General features: G+C 26.6%; 1 protein-coding gene and 2 long non-coding RNA genes across 3 annotated transcripts; 2 read left to right on the forward strand and 1 right to left on the reverse strand.

The window, feature by feature from the left end:
- The first annotated feature begins 3,592 nt into the window (after positions 1 to 3,592).
- LOC114422254 lies at positions 3,593 to 4,177 on the forward strand. The gene is made up of 2 exons (XR_003668653.1): positions 3,593 to 3,686; positions 3,771 to 4,177. It is a non-coding gene; the product is annotated as an uncharacterized LOC114422254 (long non-coding RNA).
- A 2,904-nt stretch (positions 4,178 to 7,081) lies between these two features.
- Positions 7,082 to 7,702, forward strand: LOC114422628. The gene is made up of 2 exons (XR_003668706.1): positions 7,082 to 7,205; positions 7,288 to 7,702. It is a non-coding gene; the product is annotated as an uncharacterized LOC114422628 (long non-coding RNA).
- A 2,179-nt stretch (positions 7,703 to 9,881) lies between these two features.
- Positions 9,882 to 13,131, reverse strand: LOC114423780 (putative kinase-like protein TMKL1). Its single transcript, XM_028390658.1, has 2 exons — positions 11,435 to 13,131; positions 9,882 to 10,743 (listed from the first exon to the last, which is right to left on the reverse strand). Exons 1-2 carry the CDS (start codon positions 12,900 to 12,902, stop codon positions 10,103 to 10,105), a joined length of 2,109 nt encoding a protein of 702 aa, XP_028246459.1. The 5' UTR covers positions 12,903 to 13,131; the 3' UTR covers positions 9,882 to 10,102.

Genomic DNA, 13,131 nt, shown 5'->3' on the forward strand with positions numbered 1-13,131 from the left:
ATAAATATATAATGTGGCACGTTGCCACTGGACACACACGTGGAACTTCCAGATCAATTTCTTCTATTTGTTACATAACGAGGGGTTAAATTGACGTTAAAGGAACTAATATAACATAATTTAATAAATATGGGTTCAGGTGGTACTTAACATCACACATTTACTGACTGTAACGACATAGATTAATGTGATAAATAAAATGTAAAGTCGAGAATCATTTTGATATTTTTTAAATCTGAAGGACCAAATTGACAGCACCTCCAAAAATAAGGGACTAATTTAATACTTTACTCATTAATTTCTTAATTATAATTAATTAAAATAAGTTTAATTGAGTCTCTTTACTAGTATAAAAAATTTAATCAAATTCTTTAATTATTTTTTAAGAAATATTTTCTAATTATTAAAAATAATACAATCATATCATTTTTATTTTTTTAGTATAAATGTTATCTTAAATTGTTTTACAATAAATAATAGATAAAAATATATAAAATTAACCTTAATTTGAATATTAAACTGAAAGGATAAATTGACACTTATTAAAAGAATGTTACTAGAAAAGAATAATTAATATTATATTGAAAAATTAAATATAATATTTATTTTGGAATAATTTTTTTTCAAATACAATAATTATTTAGGAATAGAGAAAATAAAATTTATTAAATAAATAAAAAATAAAATAACTAAAAAAAAAATACCTAAGGTGCCTTTACTTTGGGCGGAAAAAAAAAAAAGAGTACTGCTATACAATACCAAATCAATATACACGAATGAGTATGAAATACACATCATAACTTTTTTTTATTGGTTAAAGATTAAATCAAAAGAAAAAATAAAAAATAGAATTATCGCAAATAATGGATCAGTCGTTAATTTTTATTTTCGTACTTTCGTGTGAAATATTCTTCGTAGCATAAAGCAATTTCCGGGAAAAAAAATACGCTGAAATTTGCTTACTTTAAATTATAAAAGATTTTATTTTGTTTACATCTTTAATGTTCATTTAGTTAACTTAGAACAAACACATGTTATCTAATCAACGCGGTTTGATGGTTTTTATAAAATTATCATTCAATCCCAACCTAATATTTGTAATTTTTAACATTATCATTTTTTAATCGTTTTATCCTTTATCTATTATTGTCATTTTCTCTTATTTATTATCCACTTTAAACATTTACATTTCATTTTAATTGTGTTGTAAATTTGACTACTATATGTAACTTTTAGTGTATGTTTTCTTTTTTCTTTTTTTTTAGATGATAGGTTCTATGATTCTAATTGACATTGTAATAGTTTATGAATTAAATTGATATGTATTCTCATAATAAAATTATTTTACACTTACTTTTAATAAATTTTAACTATTTTATCACATAATCTTATTATATATATATATATATATATATATATATATATATATATATAATAAGATTATGTGATAAAATAGTTAAGATTACTTATTTAATATACTATAATATATATATATATATATATATATATATATATATATATAATTACAATGTAATATTTATTTGTCTCAAAATAAATGTCATAGGTTAAAAAAATTTATCCCATAATACTTGTCATATTATTTTTTTTAATATGATATTATTTTTTTCTATTAGTACTCTTAATAAGTTTTACTTTAATTTTTAAATATAATATTAATGTTACTCTATTTCATTTATTTAATATCATCAATTTTGTAAAAATTTTATCTTTTTATTTATTTATTAATTTTGCTTGATCCGTGTAAAATAATCTACGACAATACTTATTTTGGAACAAAGAGAATAATAAATTCGTTAAAAAACATTAAATACTATATTTAATACATATTAAATATGTTATTTTTTATATATAGTATTTAATGAGGTATTTAATATTTATTTAATATATTATTCAATTAATATAGTTTTTAATATTTAATAAATACCTTATTAAATACTGTATTTAATATTTAATGCATATTATTTAGTGAATTATGGACATTATATTTGACTATATTATATTGAAGCTAGTTTGGTTTATTAAGTCAAATTTATTTATAATATATTAGTTATATTTTTATAGTAAAATTGACAAATAGTTAAATTAATTTAAATATAATAATAGTAGTCAAATTAAATAATATTATTAAATATATTACTTATTTAATATACTATATAAAACAATTAAACATTATGGTAAAGTTTTGTTTTCATTAAATTTAACATATTTATTATAATTTTATTAAATATAATATATATTTAAAACCAATTGCTTTTAATATTTATTAAAATTTATTAAATATTATATTTAATATATAAAATACACATTCAAATTAACCATTGTGACTAAATATTATATTCCTTAAATAAATATGACTATGAATTGTATTAAATGTAAACATTGAATAAAGATGATAAATAAAAATAAAAATATGAAATTGGAATTATTATTAAATTTTACATTAATACTTATATTTAATTCCATTTTACTTATGTATAATTATCTATAAAAAGGTTTCTTATTATTTAAAAATTCCCTATTAGAGTTTGATAAACCAATTAGTATTAAAAAAAATTATTTTTGAAGCAAAAATTGAGTATTTAAATTTTATTTAAAATAACATTTGTGAATAAATAAATTTTGCTTAATTATACATTAAAATTTTTATATACATTAAAATTTTTATATAAATTAAAAAATAGATAAAATCTTTGTGTAATTAACTTTTCCATATGGATTTTGAAAATTGTTCCTAAAATTGTTGTTATGAATTTCTTTTTTTAAAATTATGTTCACCATCATAAACCTTTTAAGTTTGTTAGGTGGAACCTTTAAAATAGTTTTTTCTTGTGACTACATCTATGACTCAACATTGTGGTACTGTAAAAGGTATCACCTTTTCTAATTCTAAATCAAGATAAACACATGTATATTAATATTTAATTAAATGTTTATTTATTTTATCTTGTTTTCAAGACATTTTGTTTTTGCTAACAAAAAACTTGTTGACATGACCACTTTGTTCACGTTGTACTTGTTGACATCAATAATTATTTTTTAAGACATCAATAATCGTTAGCTATTTTAGCATCGGTTAATAATTTTAGCTGATGAAAAAGATTCCAAGGATAATTTTTAAAAAATTATAAGGAATAAAATAAAAAATCAGATTAGACAGACTAAAAATAAATTGAAGTTTAAATAAAATATATAATTTTAATGTAACCAGCAAATGTTGAAATCTTGTGAACATTATAATTGACTTACTATTACCGGTATTAATCATATCAACCATTTTTTTTTAAAAGAGATAAATCGTATCAACCATTTTTTTTTATAGAAGAAATCATATCAACCATTAAAACATATTATATTGGGCAACTTTCTAAAGTTTCTTCGTGTTTTATTTTTTTAGCAAGTAATTTATGTCTCTTTAATTTCAACTTAATTGTCATACAAATTTGATCTTTTATAGATAATATAGAAAAGGTATTTAATTATTTGGTACGTTATTTCTCTAATGAAAGGAAAAGTTATCTACAATCACTCGTCTATAAATAACACCTAGTGTTATATTTTGTCCAAACAAATTTAAGAATCAAAGTTTATATTTGTCTTGTCTGAAATGGATGATTCAACTGTCAAGATTCTAAGCGTAGTTCTCTTCTCTATCCTCATTTCTCAAGGTAATCTTTTCGCCTATATGAAAAATATAAATTTATATATAATTTGTTGTTGGTAACATATTTCATGCATCATGATATTATTAGGGTACAGCCAATGTTTCTTGAGTAGTATATCTGTAAGCCAATTTCAAACAGGAGTTAAAGTTCAAGGACAAACACAATGGAGTGTAACCATCACCAACAAATGTGCATGTGCTCAAGAGAATGTGATCTTGAATTGTACTGGATTTCAATTCATTGAACGCACAGATCCTGAACTTATGAGAATTTATGGAAATAGTTGTCAAGTTAATATGGGTCGACCTATTTCTAAAGTTCCTCTAAAATTCAAATATGTTTGGAACCAACAACTTCCATTAAATCCCATTTCCTCACAGATTTCTTGTTCTTAAATGTAGAGCCAAGGGATTTTTATAGGTTGATGCCAGTTGTTGTAACATATATGGTTTACAAGGGTTCCTGAATAAAACATTCAATTTAGGTATATTGAATTTGCTTATGAGTTCATTTTTTTGTTACCTTGAAAACAATAACTTGCATTGATACATCTAACTTAAATCAAAACTAAGCATTAGTTGAACAATTGAATCATCGAAAATATATGAATGATCATTGTAAAATTATAGGAAAATTTCAAAAGTCAAAACTTCTCCTTTTCATTATTAAACTTCCATTTACCATGATTTTTCGCATCTACATTTCAATCAATGAGTACTGCATTACTTCAATCCAATCTCCAGTATAATAATTTGTACCCTGCATGAATATTAAGTTTATAGTCTATATAAAAAAGAATTATTATGATTTTTAATGTATTTTCTATTATTTATAATTTTACAAAAAACATTTTAGTTAGACATAAATATTGGTATATATTCAAATGATTTCATAACATTTCAAAAACAATAAACAAACAATAATTTTTTTTAAAAAAAAAACTATAAACAACTAGTGTGTTGACCGTGCGTCGGGTAAAATTGCAGTTCTGAAAATATAGAAATATAGGAGTTTCTAATTGATTTTCAATTAATTTTTTTTAATTGATTTTATCATTAAATAACCAATGTTGTTTCAATTTCATTGAATCAATGCAACCGTTCAAATTTTAATTGATTGTATCATTGTATCATTGATTTTGTCATTTATTTAAAACAGAATAGATACGTGATATCTGTTTTGGAATTCCAAGCAAAATTGATACCAGTACCACAAATATTCGTGGTGATTTCACATTTCGAGAATTGTTGGCCAATGAAATTAGATGATATCTTCGTTTGTTTTTTTTTTTTTAGAAAAAAGACTTAAATGTAATTTTTGGTTTTTCAATTTTTTCAAAATCTTCAATCTTTACTTCCTATTTTAAAATATTAAAATAGAAGCATTTAATTTTTATAATTATTAAAATATGTAATTTTAATCTCCCATTTTAATTTTAAAGTAGAATCACTTAATTTTCTACTTTTGTAAAATCGGTAACTTTTGTCATTCCCTCAAATTGAAAGCGGGTTGATTAGCATTAATTACAATGAAGTAAATAAATTATTTTATGTCACATCAGTAAATTATATTGGGAATTTTATAAAACTGAAAAACAAAATATTTTTATTTAAAAATATAGAAACTAAAATTAAGTGTCTTTATTTTAAAAATATGAGAATTAAAAAATAAAAGGATTAAGTGTCTTTATTTTAAAATAGAAAATCAAAATTACATATTTTAAGAATAAAAAGATAAAAATTATATTTAAGCCAAAAAGAGATTAGATGATATCTGTAAATTAATGTAATTGATTAAAAAAACATAATTGCAATTGCAATTATTATTATTATTATTATTATTATTATTATTATTATTATTATTATTATTTGAAGTGGAGGATTGTTTTTGGGTGAATAGTGGAGAAATGATTTGGTGACACCTAATTAATGTTTATGTAAATTCTTTCCCAAAAAATGTTTATATGAAATTAGTCAGACTTTTTCTATTTCAAATTTTAAATTGAGTCACTAAAAGATATAACTAATGTTAAAAAAAAATCATCATCATAAATTTAAATAAATCCAAACTTTGAATTTGTTTAAAATGATACAATTTAATTTTATGAGGACAAAAAATATATTAAAATTTTTACATAAATAAATTTTAAATATTTTTACATTTATGAAAACAAGAATCATATTTTAACCTAGAGTTAAGACCTTGAAAAATATGTGACTTTCATAAATATGGTCAACATGGTAATATAAGTGAAGATCATATACGAACTATCAAAACCATAGTAGCCAGCACTCTTCAATCATTATTTTGATATGGTGTTGAAGGGTGCTCACAAAAAAATCATTAAGTGGATGTTGCAAAAGGATGACTCTTAGAGAGTCTTGAAAAGGATGACTATCAAAAACAAACTTTTCATTCATTTTTTTGGAATTTAGTTTTTGGAAATGTTAAAATTGTGTAACACTTTAAAAAAATTCCAAAATGTATTTAATACACTTTAGAAATTAAATTTCTAAACGTTTACATTCTGAATTTCAATTTTTTAAAGAGAAAAAACACCAAAAAATACAAAAGAAAATGTGTTATTAGTGCTTCTCTTTAATTTATATCTATTGTCAAAGTAAAGTTTTTTGCACATACATCTAATATGATTTGATTATTTTATTACATCATTTTATCTATTAATTAATATATTATATTTAATTCATTTTAATATGAAAACCTGTACATTTAAAAGTATATAATATTTAAAGAATATATTATATTTTTTGTTTGACTGAAGAATATATTATATCTAAAAAATAGCTTATTGACTTCCAACAACACTAAATTCCATATTTATTAAATATAATATATAGTCAAACTATTTTTTTTTACAAATATATAGTCAAACTATTAAGATTAGGAATTGAGAGATAAGTTATTACAAATATACTATACTTATGAAAACATATATATATATATATATATATATATATATATATATATATTAATTTAATAAATATACTTTATTTAGTATTATTATTTAATTGATTATATATTATTTTTTACTATTTCTATTGTATAATTTAATTTGTCTATTCAATATATACAAATAAAATTGACTTAAATAAACAAATTAACTTAAGTTAATGAAAATAGTCAAATATAATATATTTTACTCAATTAATATTATTAAACATTATATTTATGAAAAATAATTTGACTTATGAAGATTATAATAATTAATAAAAACATGAAACTGAAAATTATAATTAAATCCTACATTAATACTTGCATTTAAGTCATAAGTGCCCAGTTTTCAATTGAACTATTGCTAGCAATAATGTAAAATATCTACAATTACTCATCTATAAATAAAGCCGCATATCTCCACTCAAAAAATAAAAAATAAAAATAACGCAATATACTAGTGTTATAGTTTGCCTAAACAAATTCAAGAATCAAAGCTTGTATTTGTGTTGTGCAAAATGACTCATAATATCTTTAGCATAATTCTTTTCCTTGTTCTTATTTCTCAAGGTAATTTTTCCTTCTAATTTATTAAGAGTAAAAGTATGTATAAATTGTTGTTCATGACTTCTCTTGTGTATTATTATGTCAGGTTATAGTCAATGTCTCTTGAGTGATATATCTGTAAGTCAAATTCAAACAGGAATTAAAGTGCAAGGAAAGCTAGAATGGAGTGTGACCATCACCAACAAGTGTCCATGTGTTCAAAAGAATGTGATATTAAATTGTACTGGATTCCAATCCATTGAACGCATAAATCCTTCACTTTTGAGGGTCTCCCATGGACATTGTCTTGTTAATGCTGGCCAATCTATCTACGGAGATGCTATCAAATTTAAATATGCTTGGAACAAACAATTTCCATTAAAACCAATCTCCTCAGATATTTCTTGTTCTTAAACGTAGATATAAGAGATTTTCTCTTATAAACTTTGATGTCATTTGTTGAAGCTTGGTTTACAAGCATTGCAATTATTGAATAAAACATGAAATATAGGTACATTGAATTTGGTTCTTGAATCCTTTTAGTCATTTTTATGTTAATTTGAACAGAAGAAATCGCTTTGACAACTTTGTCTTGAAATCAAAACTAAGGTCACCCTGTTAGAAGGAACCAACATCACTAGCTAGTCTGGAACTAAAGGAAGTATCTCAATATCGGTTAGGATCATAGAACATATCATCATAATAAATTTATATGTATTATCATAATAAAATTATTTTACACTTACTTCTAATAAACTTCAAACATAATCTTATTCATTGAAGTGTACACACATATATATATATATATATATATATATATTATATGTAATATTCATCTGTCTCAAAATAAGTGTCACATATTAAAAAAATTCACCAATTAAAAACGTCTTTTAGTTTGCTACACCTTTTTTACTTATAAACCTCCTTTTGTGTTTGTGTAATATATATATATATATATATATATATATATATATATATAATATTATATAAGAATTAATATTTTACATTATTGCTAGCAATAGTTCAATTGAAAACTGGGCACTTATGACTTAAATGCAAGTATTAATGTAGGATTTAATTATAATTTTCAGTTTCATGTTTTTATTAATTATTATAATCTTCATAAGTCAAATTATTTTTCATAAATATAATGTTTAATAATATTAATTGAGTAAAATATATTATATTTGACTATTTTCATTAACTTAAGTTAATTTGTTTATTTAAGTCAATTTTATTTGTATATATTGAATAGACAAATTAAATTATACAATAGAAATAGTAAAAAATAATATATAATCAATTAAATAATAATACTAAATAAAGTATATTTATTAAATTAATATATATATATATGTTTAAGATTGATCATTCTTATATAATATTATATATATATATATATATATTACACAAACACAAAAGGAGGTTTATAAGTAAAAAAGGTGTAGCAAACTAAAAGACGTCTTTAATTGGTGAATTTTTTTAATACCTATTTTGAGACAGATGAATATTACATATAATATATATATATATATATATATATATATATATATATATATATATATATATAATATTATATAAGAATGATCAATCTTAAACGTTAGATTAGAATAAAGGTCAAGATTAAAATATTTTAAATTCAAATTATGTCCTTTATTGAAAAAAAAAAATTAATTTATGTCAAGATCATCACTATCACTGTGATCACCGTCAATATGATTATCGTTGTCATCACCACCAATATAAACCTACAATAAAATTGAAAAGGGAGTATACTTAATAAATTGGTATCGTAGTATTGTTTGGATTAAATTTGTAATTGGAAAAAATTAGCTTGAAAAAATAATTATAGTTTAAAGTTGTTAAGCCTACTTATTAAATCATAAATATTTAATTGAAATAGATGAAAAATATAAAATAACATATATATATATATATGTTTATATAATATTTTGTTATAAATTTTAATATTATTCTATGAATAAAAATGTATTTTATGTGTTGTAATTTTAGTTTTTTAATTAATTTTTCACTCTTGTAATTTTCTATTTATAAAGAAATTATTGATTAAAAGAGACTGAGCAAGAACGTTGGAGGAGAAAAAGAGAATGATGAGCACCATAAATGGAAAAAAACTGTAATTTACTTAAAAAGGGTAATAAAGAAATTTAATAAATATTTTAAGGTTAAGAAGAGAATAAAATATAATAGATTAAAAAATAGAAGCTAGCATTTTAGATAATGTTACTCCAAATAATGTTTTAAAAAATATTAAAAAATTTATTTACCAGAGAATCAAATCAATTTTTCAGTTATTAAAAAAAATTCAAAACTATTACTGAAATAAATTACCTAACATAACCTATTCTCTTATGCTCTGGCTTTTGGGTCTCTTAATGCAATGTTTCTTCAACCCAAGAGTATAGCAGCTCCTCACCCCAAAACATATTTTGGATTTAAAAGGACCAAAAATGAAAAAGAAAACTAATAATTAAAATATTTAATAGGGAACCAAAATCAAACAAAAACTAAAGTTGTTCGAAATGTCCTGAACAAGTCCCTTTAAAGGGGATAAATCCATTATTTCATCAGTATCTCTTATATGTTAAAATATCCTCTATTTATAAATATAGCATCATATTTAGCCAAAGGCTTTTGCTAACAATTCATAATAGTTAAGGTAGTTGAAGCACTGCACAGTTTCCAGAAGCAAGAATTTGCATAATTGTGTGACTATATTTGATTTAAAAAACAATAGGGGACTACCTAATGCAAAGAGTTATGGAGTAAAAACAAAAATAACAACATTCTCTAGACCATCATAGACTACCCTCACATTCAGATTCAGCTGAGAAAAAAGGAAACACAAGTAGTAAGTAAAAATCACTAGTTTGCTTAAGCATGTTGTTGAATTGAAAGGCTCAAAATGGGGTAACACTTCCACTTCTTGTTTCTGTAGGGCTGTATAATGCAGACCTGTTCCTTGGTCTATTCTCCTCCAATTGCCTCACAACTTCATCCATGCTTGGCCTAACAGATGCCACTGGTGCACAGCACCCCATTGCCAGCTTCAGTGCCTGCACCAACCCGTCTTCCATAGGACTTCTTATCCCTTTCAGAAGTTCGACATCAAACACTTCCATTGTCGTCTCCTCCAAAACTGCCACTTTCACCATTGAAGGCAAGTCCACATACTCCCCATTTCTTCCGTTCTTCCCAGGCTTCTTCCCAATCAAGATTTCAAGCAGCAGTATGCCGAACGCATAAACGTCAGTCCTGGAGTTGCATTTCTTCATTCTTTGAAGCTCCGGAGCCTTGTAGCCATCCGTCTTGGCAAGCGCCACCATTTCGTCGGCTATGGATGGAATCATCAGCTTGTCGAGGCCGAAATCAGTGAGCCTGGCCGCAAAGAAGTCGTCCACGAGCACATTCTTGGACCTTACGTTTGCATGAGTGACAGGAACTTCAAGTCCTGTATGAAGATAAGCTAGACCTCTTGCCATGCCCAACGCAATCTTGTGTCGCCTAGCCCAGTTCAGCACAGGTTTTCCAGCTTTAGCTTCTGTGGAAAATTAAAGTCACAACATAACGGTCAATGCCAAGCATCAGGGTAGCTGTTCAATTCACTAAAGCCAAATAACCATTTAAGTTCACAATCACTTGTTTAAATTCAGTCTGATTTCCAATAAAATGAAACAAATTACACAAGGATAACCTCCAGTTATGACATAACAGTGACCCTATTGATAGGCCTCATAAATATCCATACATGATCACATATATTAGAAAGGTTGCAAGTTCTTGCTATTACATATTGTTTTTCGGATCATCGCTTTTCTGTGAAGGAAAAACAAGAAAAATAAGAATGCTGCTAGAAGGGGACAGCCTAGTTTCTAAGAGTTTCTTTTATTAGATTTCATGATTATTAAGAGATCTGAACAGCAAGTATAATTTCTTTACTTTTTATGCTAAAATTGATCGGCATTTTGGTTCTAGCTTTGGGATAGGATTCTCAGTCTATAGAAAACTTAATAAAATTAGCCACTAACACACTATCCACCAAAAGAAAAAGAGTCAGTCACTGAAAATGGTATTGATTTCACACTTCAATTTATGATGACAGATTTAAATGGATTAAATGAAAGTGCAGTGGCAGTGCAATCTGAATTGTCATTGTGCAAGTGCATGATTGAAATACAAAAGCAATAAAAGGAAATGAAATGCATTAGGGGAGGGTTATGTATTGAACAAACCATGTAAAAGATCATGAAGGGTTCTGAGAGGCAGGTAGTCATAAATAAGGAGCTTCTCCCCTCTCTTCCCCTGATAGAAAGCTCTCAAAGGAATCAAATTCTCATGGCGAATTTTCCCCAATTGCCTTATAACAGACAAGCAAGAAGCCTTGTCTTTGCAGCTACCTTCTCTCAACAACCTCAAAGCAATGGTGCCTCCTTCAGCAAGCTTAGCCTTATAAGCTGTCCCATAACAAGTCTTCTCCAAAACCTGCCCAGTTGCATTCAACACATCATCCAATGTCAAATTCTCACCTCCAGCAAACAACATGAGCTTCCCCTCACCAGCTCCACCAATAGCATTGCCACCATTATCTTCATCATCTTCCTCTTCATCATTCAACTCATCCTCACTCTCCCCACTCCCCTCCCTCTTCTTGTTCTGCATATACCCTATCAGCAAAGAAGCCAAAACTACAGCACCAGTCATCAGACTAATAACAATGCCAGCAACAGCACCAGAACTCAGTGTAGAGGTCCTGGCACAGCTTCCCAAAGGTGGTCCACACAGGCTAGGGCTATTACCCTCAAAAGCATCCACACCAAACTTGGATTCTCCTCCAAACAAAGGCAAAACCCCGCTAAAGTTATTGTGTGAAAGATTCAATTTTTCAAGCCTAAGCCCAGTTAGGCCTTGAGGAATTGTCCCCATAAACATGTTGTTCCCCAAGTCAAGCTGCTTTAGGCCACCAAACTTTGTGATGAACTCAGGGAAACTCCCAGAGAACTTGTTGCCACCCAAATCAAGCAACTGCATATTCTTGCAAGAAGAGTTAGGCAATGCAGGCTCAGAAACTGACCCAGATAAGGAATTACCATGGAGCCTAAGGGAAACAAGCCTCTCACACAAGTTCCAAATGGAGGGTGGAAGAACCCCACTTAGCATATTGTCACCCAAATCAATCTCAGAGAGGGAGGAGCTATAACCAAGCTCAAGAGGGATGGTACCCTCCAATGAGTTTATGTTAAGGTAGAGACTTTGGAGCATAGGGAACCCTCCAAGCTCTCTGGGGAGGGAACCAGAGAGGTTTGCAGAAGGGAGCCGAAGGGAAAGCAAGTGAAGAGAAGGGTCTTTGTGGAGAGTGAGATTGGTCCATTGTGGAGAGGACAAGTCAGTGCATGAGAGAGGAGTGCCATTGGAGAAGACCCATTTGAGGCCACTCCACTGACAAAGTGGGGTGGAGGAGTTCCATGAAGACAAAACAAGGTTGTCAGAGTTACTACCTTGCAGTGAAGCTTTGATCTTTCCCAAGAGAAGTTGAACATCAGAGGAGGAAGTAGTGGTGGAGGGTGAAGAAGAAGGGGACAGTGACTTTGTTGTAGTAGAGGTGGTAGTAGTAGTACTGGCTTTGCAGAAGCAAAAAAAGAAGAGGAGGAAGAGCAACAAGGACATGGGAATGTGGAGAGAGAAAGGGTTCAGAAACGCCATGACATGAACTAGCAAAGCAGAAAGAGAAAGAGAGCAAGAGAGAGAGAGAGAGAGAGAGAGAGGGAAAGGTTGTAGTGTGAGAAGTTCAAAGAAAGAGGCTCTCTTTTCTGGGAAAGCTGACAGTGTTGACTGTGAGTGTAGTAAGAAGTAAGGTCTCACTTCTCAGTTCTCAGTGTCGAATTCAACGGCTATGATGCTATTCTACACTATCACTCATGCAATCTCAACT

Source organism: Glycine soja, chromosome 8 (genome assembly GCF_004193775.1).
Source record: "Glycine soja cultivar W05 chromosome 8, ASM419377v2, whole genome shotgun sequence".
Taxonomy (NCBI): domain Eukaryota; kingdom Viridiplantae; phylum Streptophyta; class Magnoliopsida; order Fabales; family Fabaceae; genus Glycine; species Glycine soja.

Coding starts and splice junctions, on each gene's coding strand:
- LOC114423780 (XM_028390658.1), bottom strand. CDS start 12,902: ATGGCGTTTCTGAACCCTTTCTCTCTCCACATTCCCATGTCCTTGTTG. Junction 10,744..11,434: donor CCTTCATGATCTTTTACATG/GTTTGTTCAATA, acceptor AATTTTCCACAG/AAGCTAAAGCTGGAAAACCT.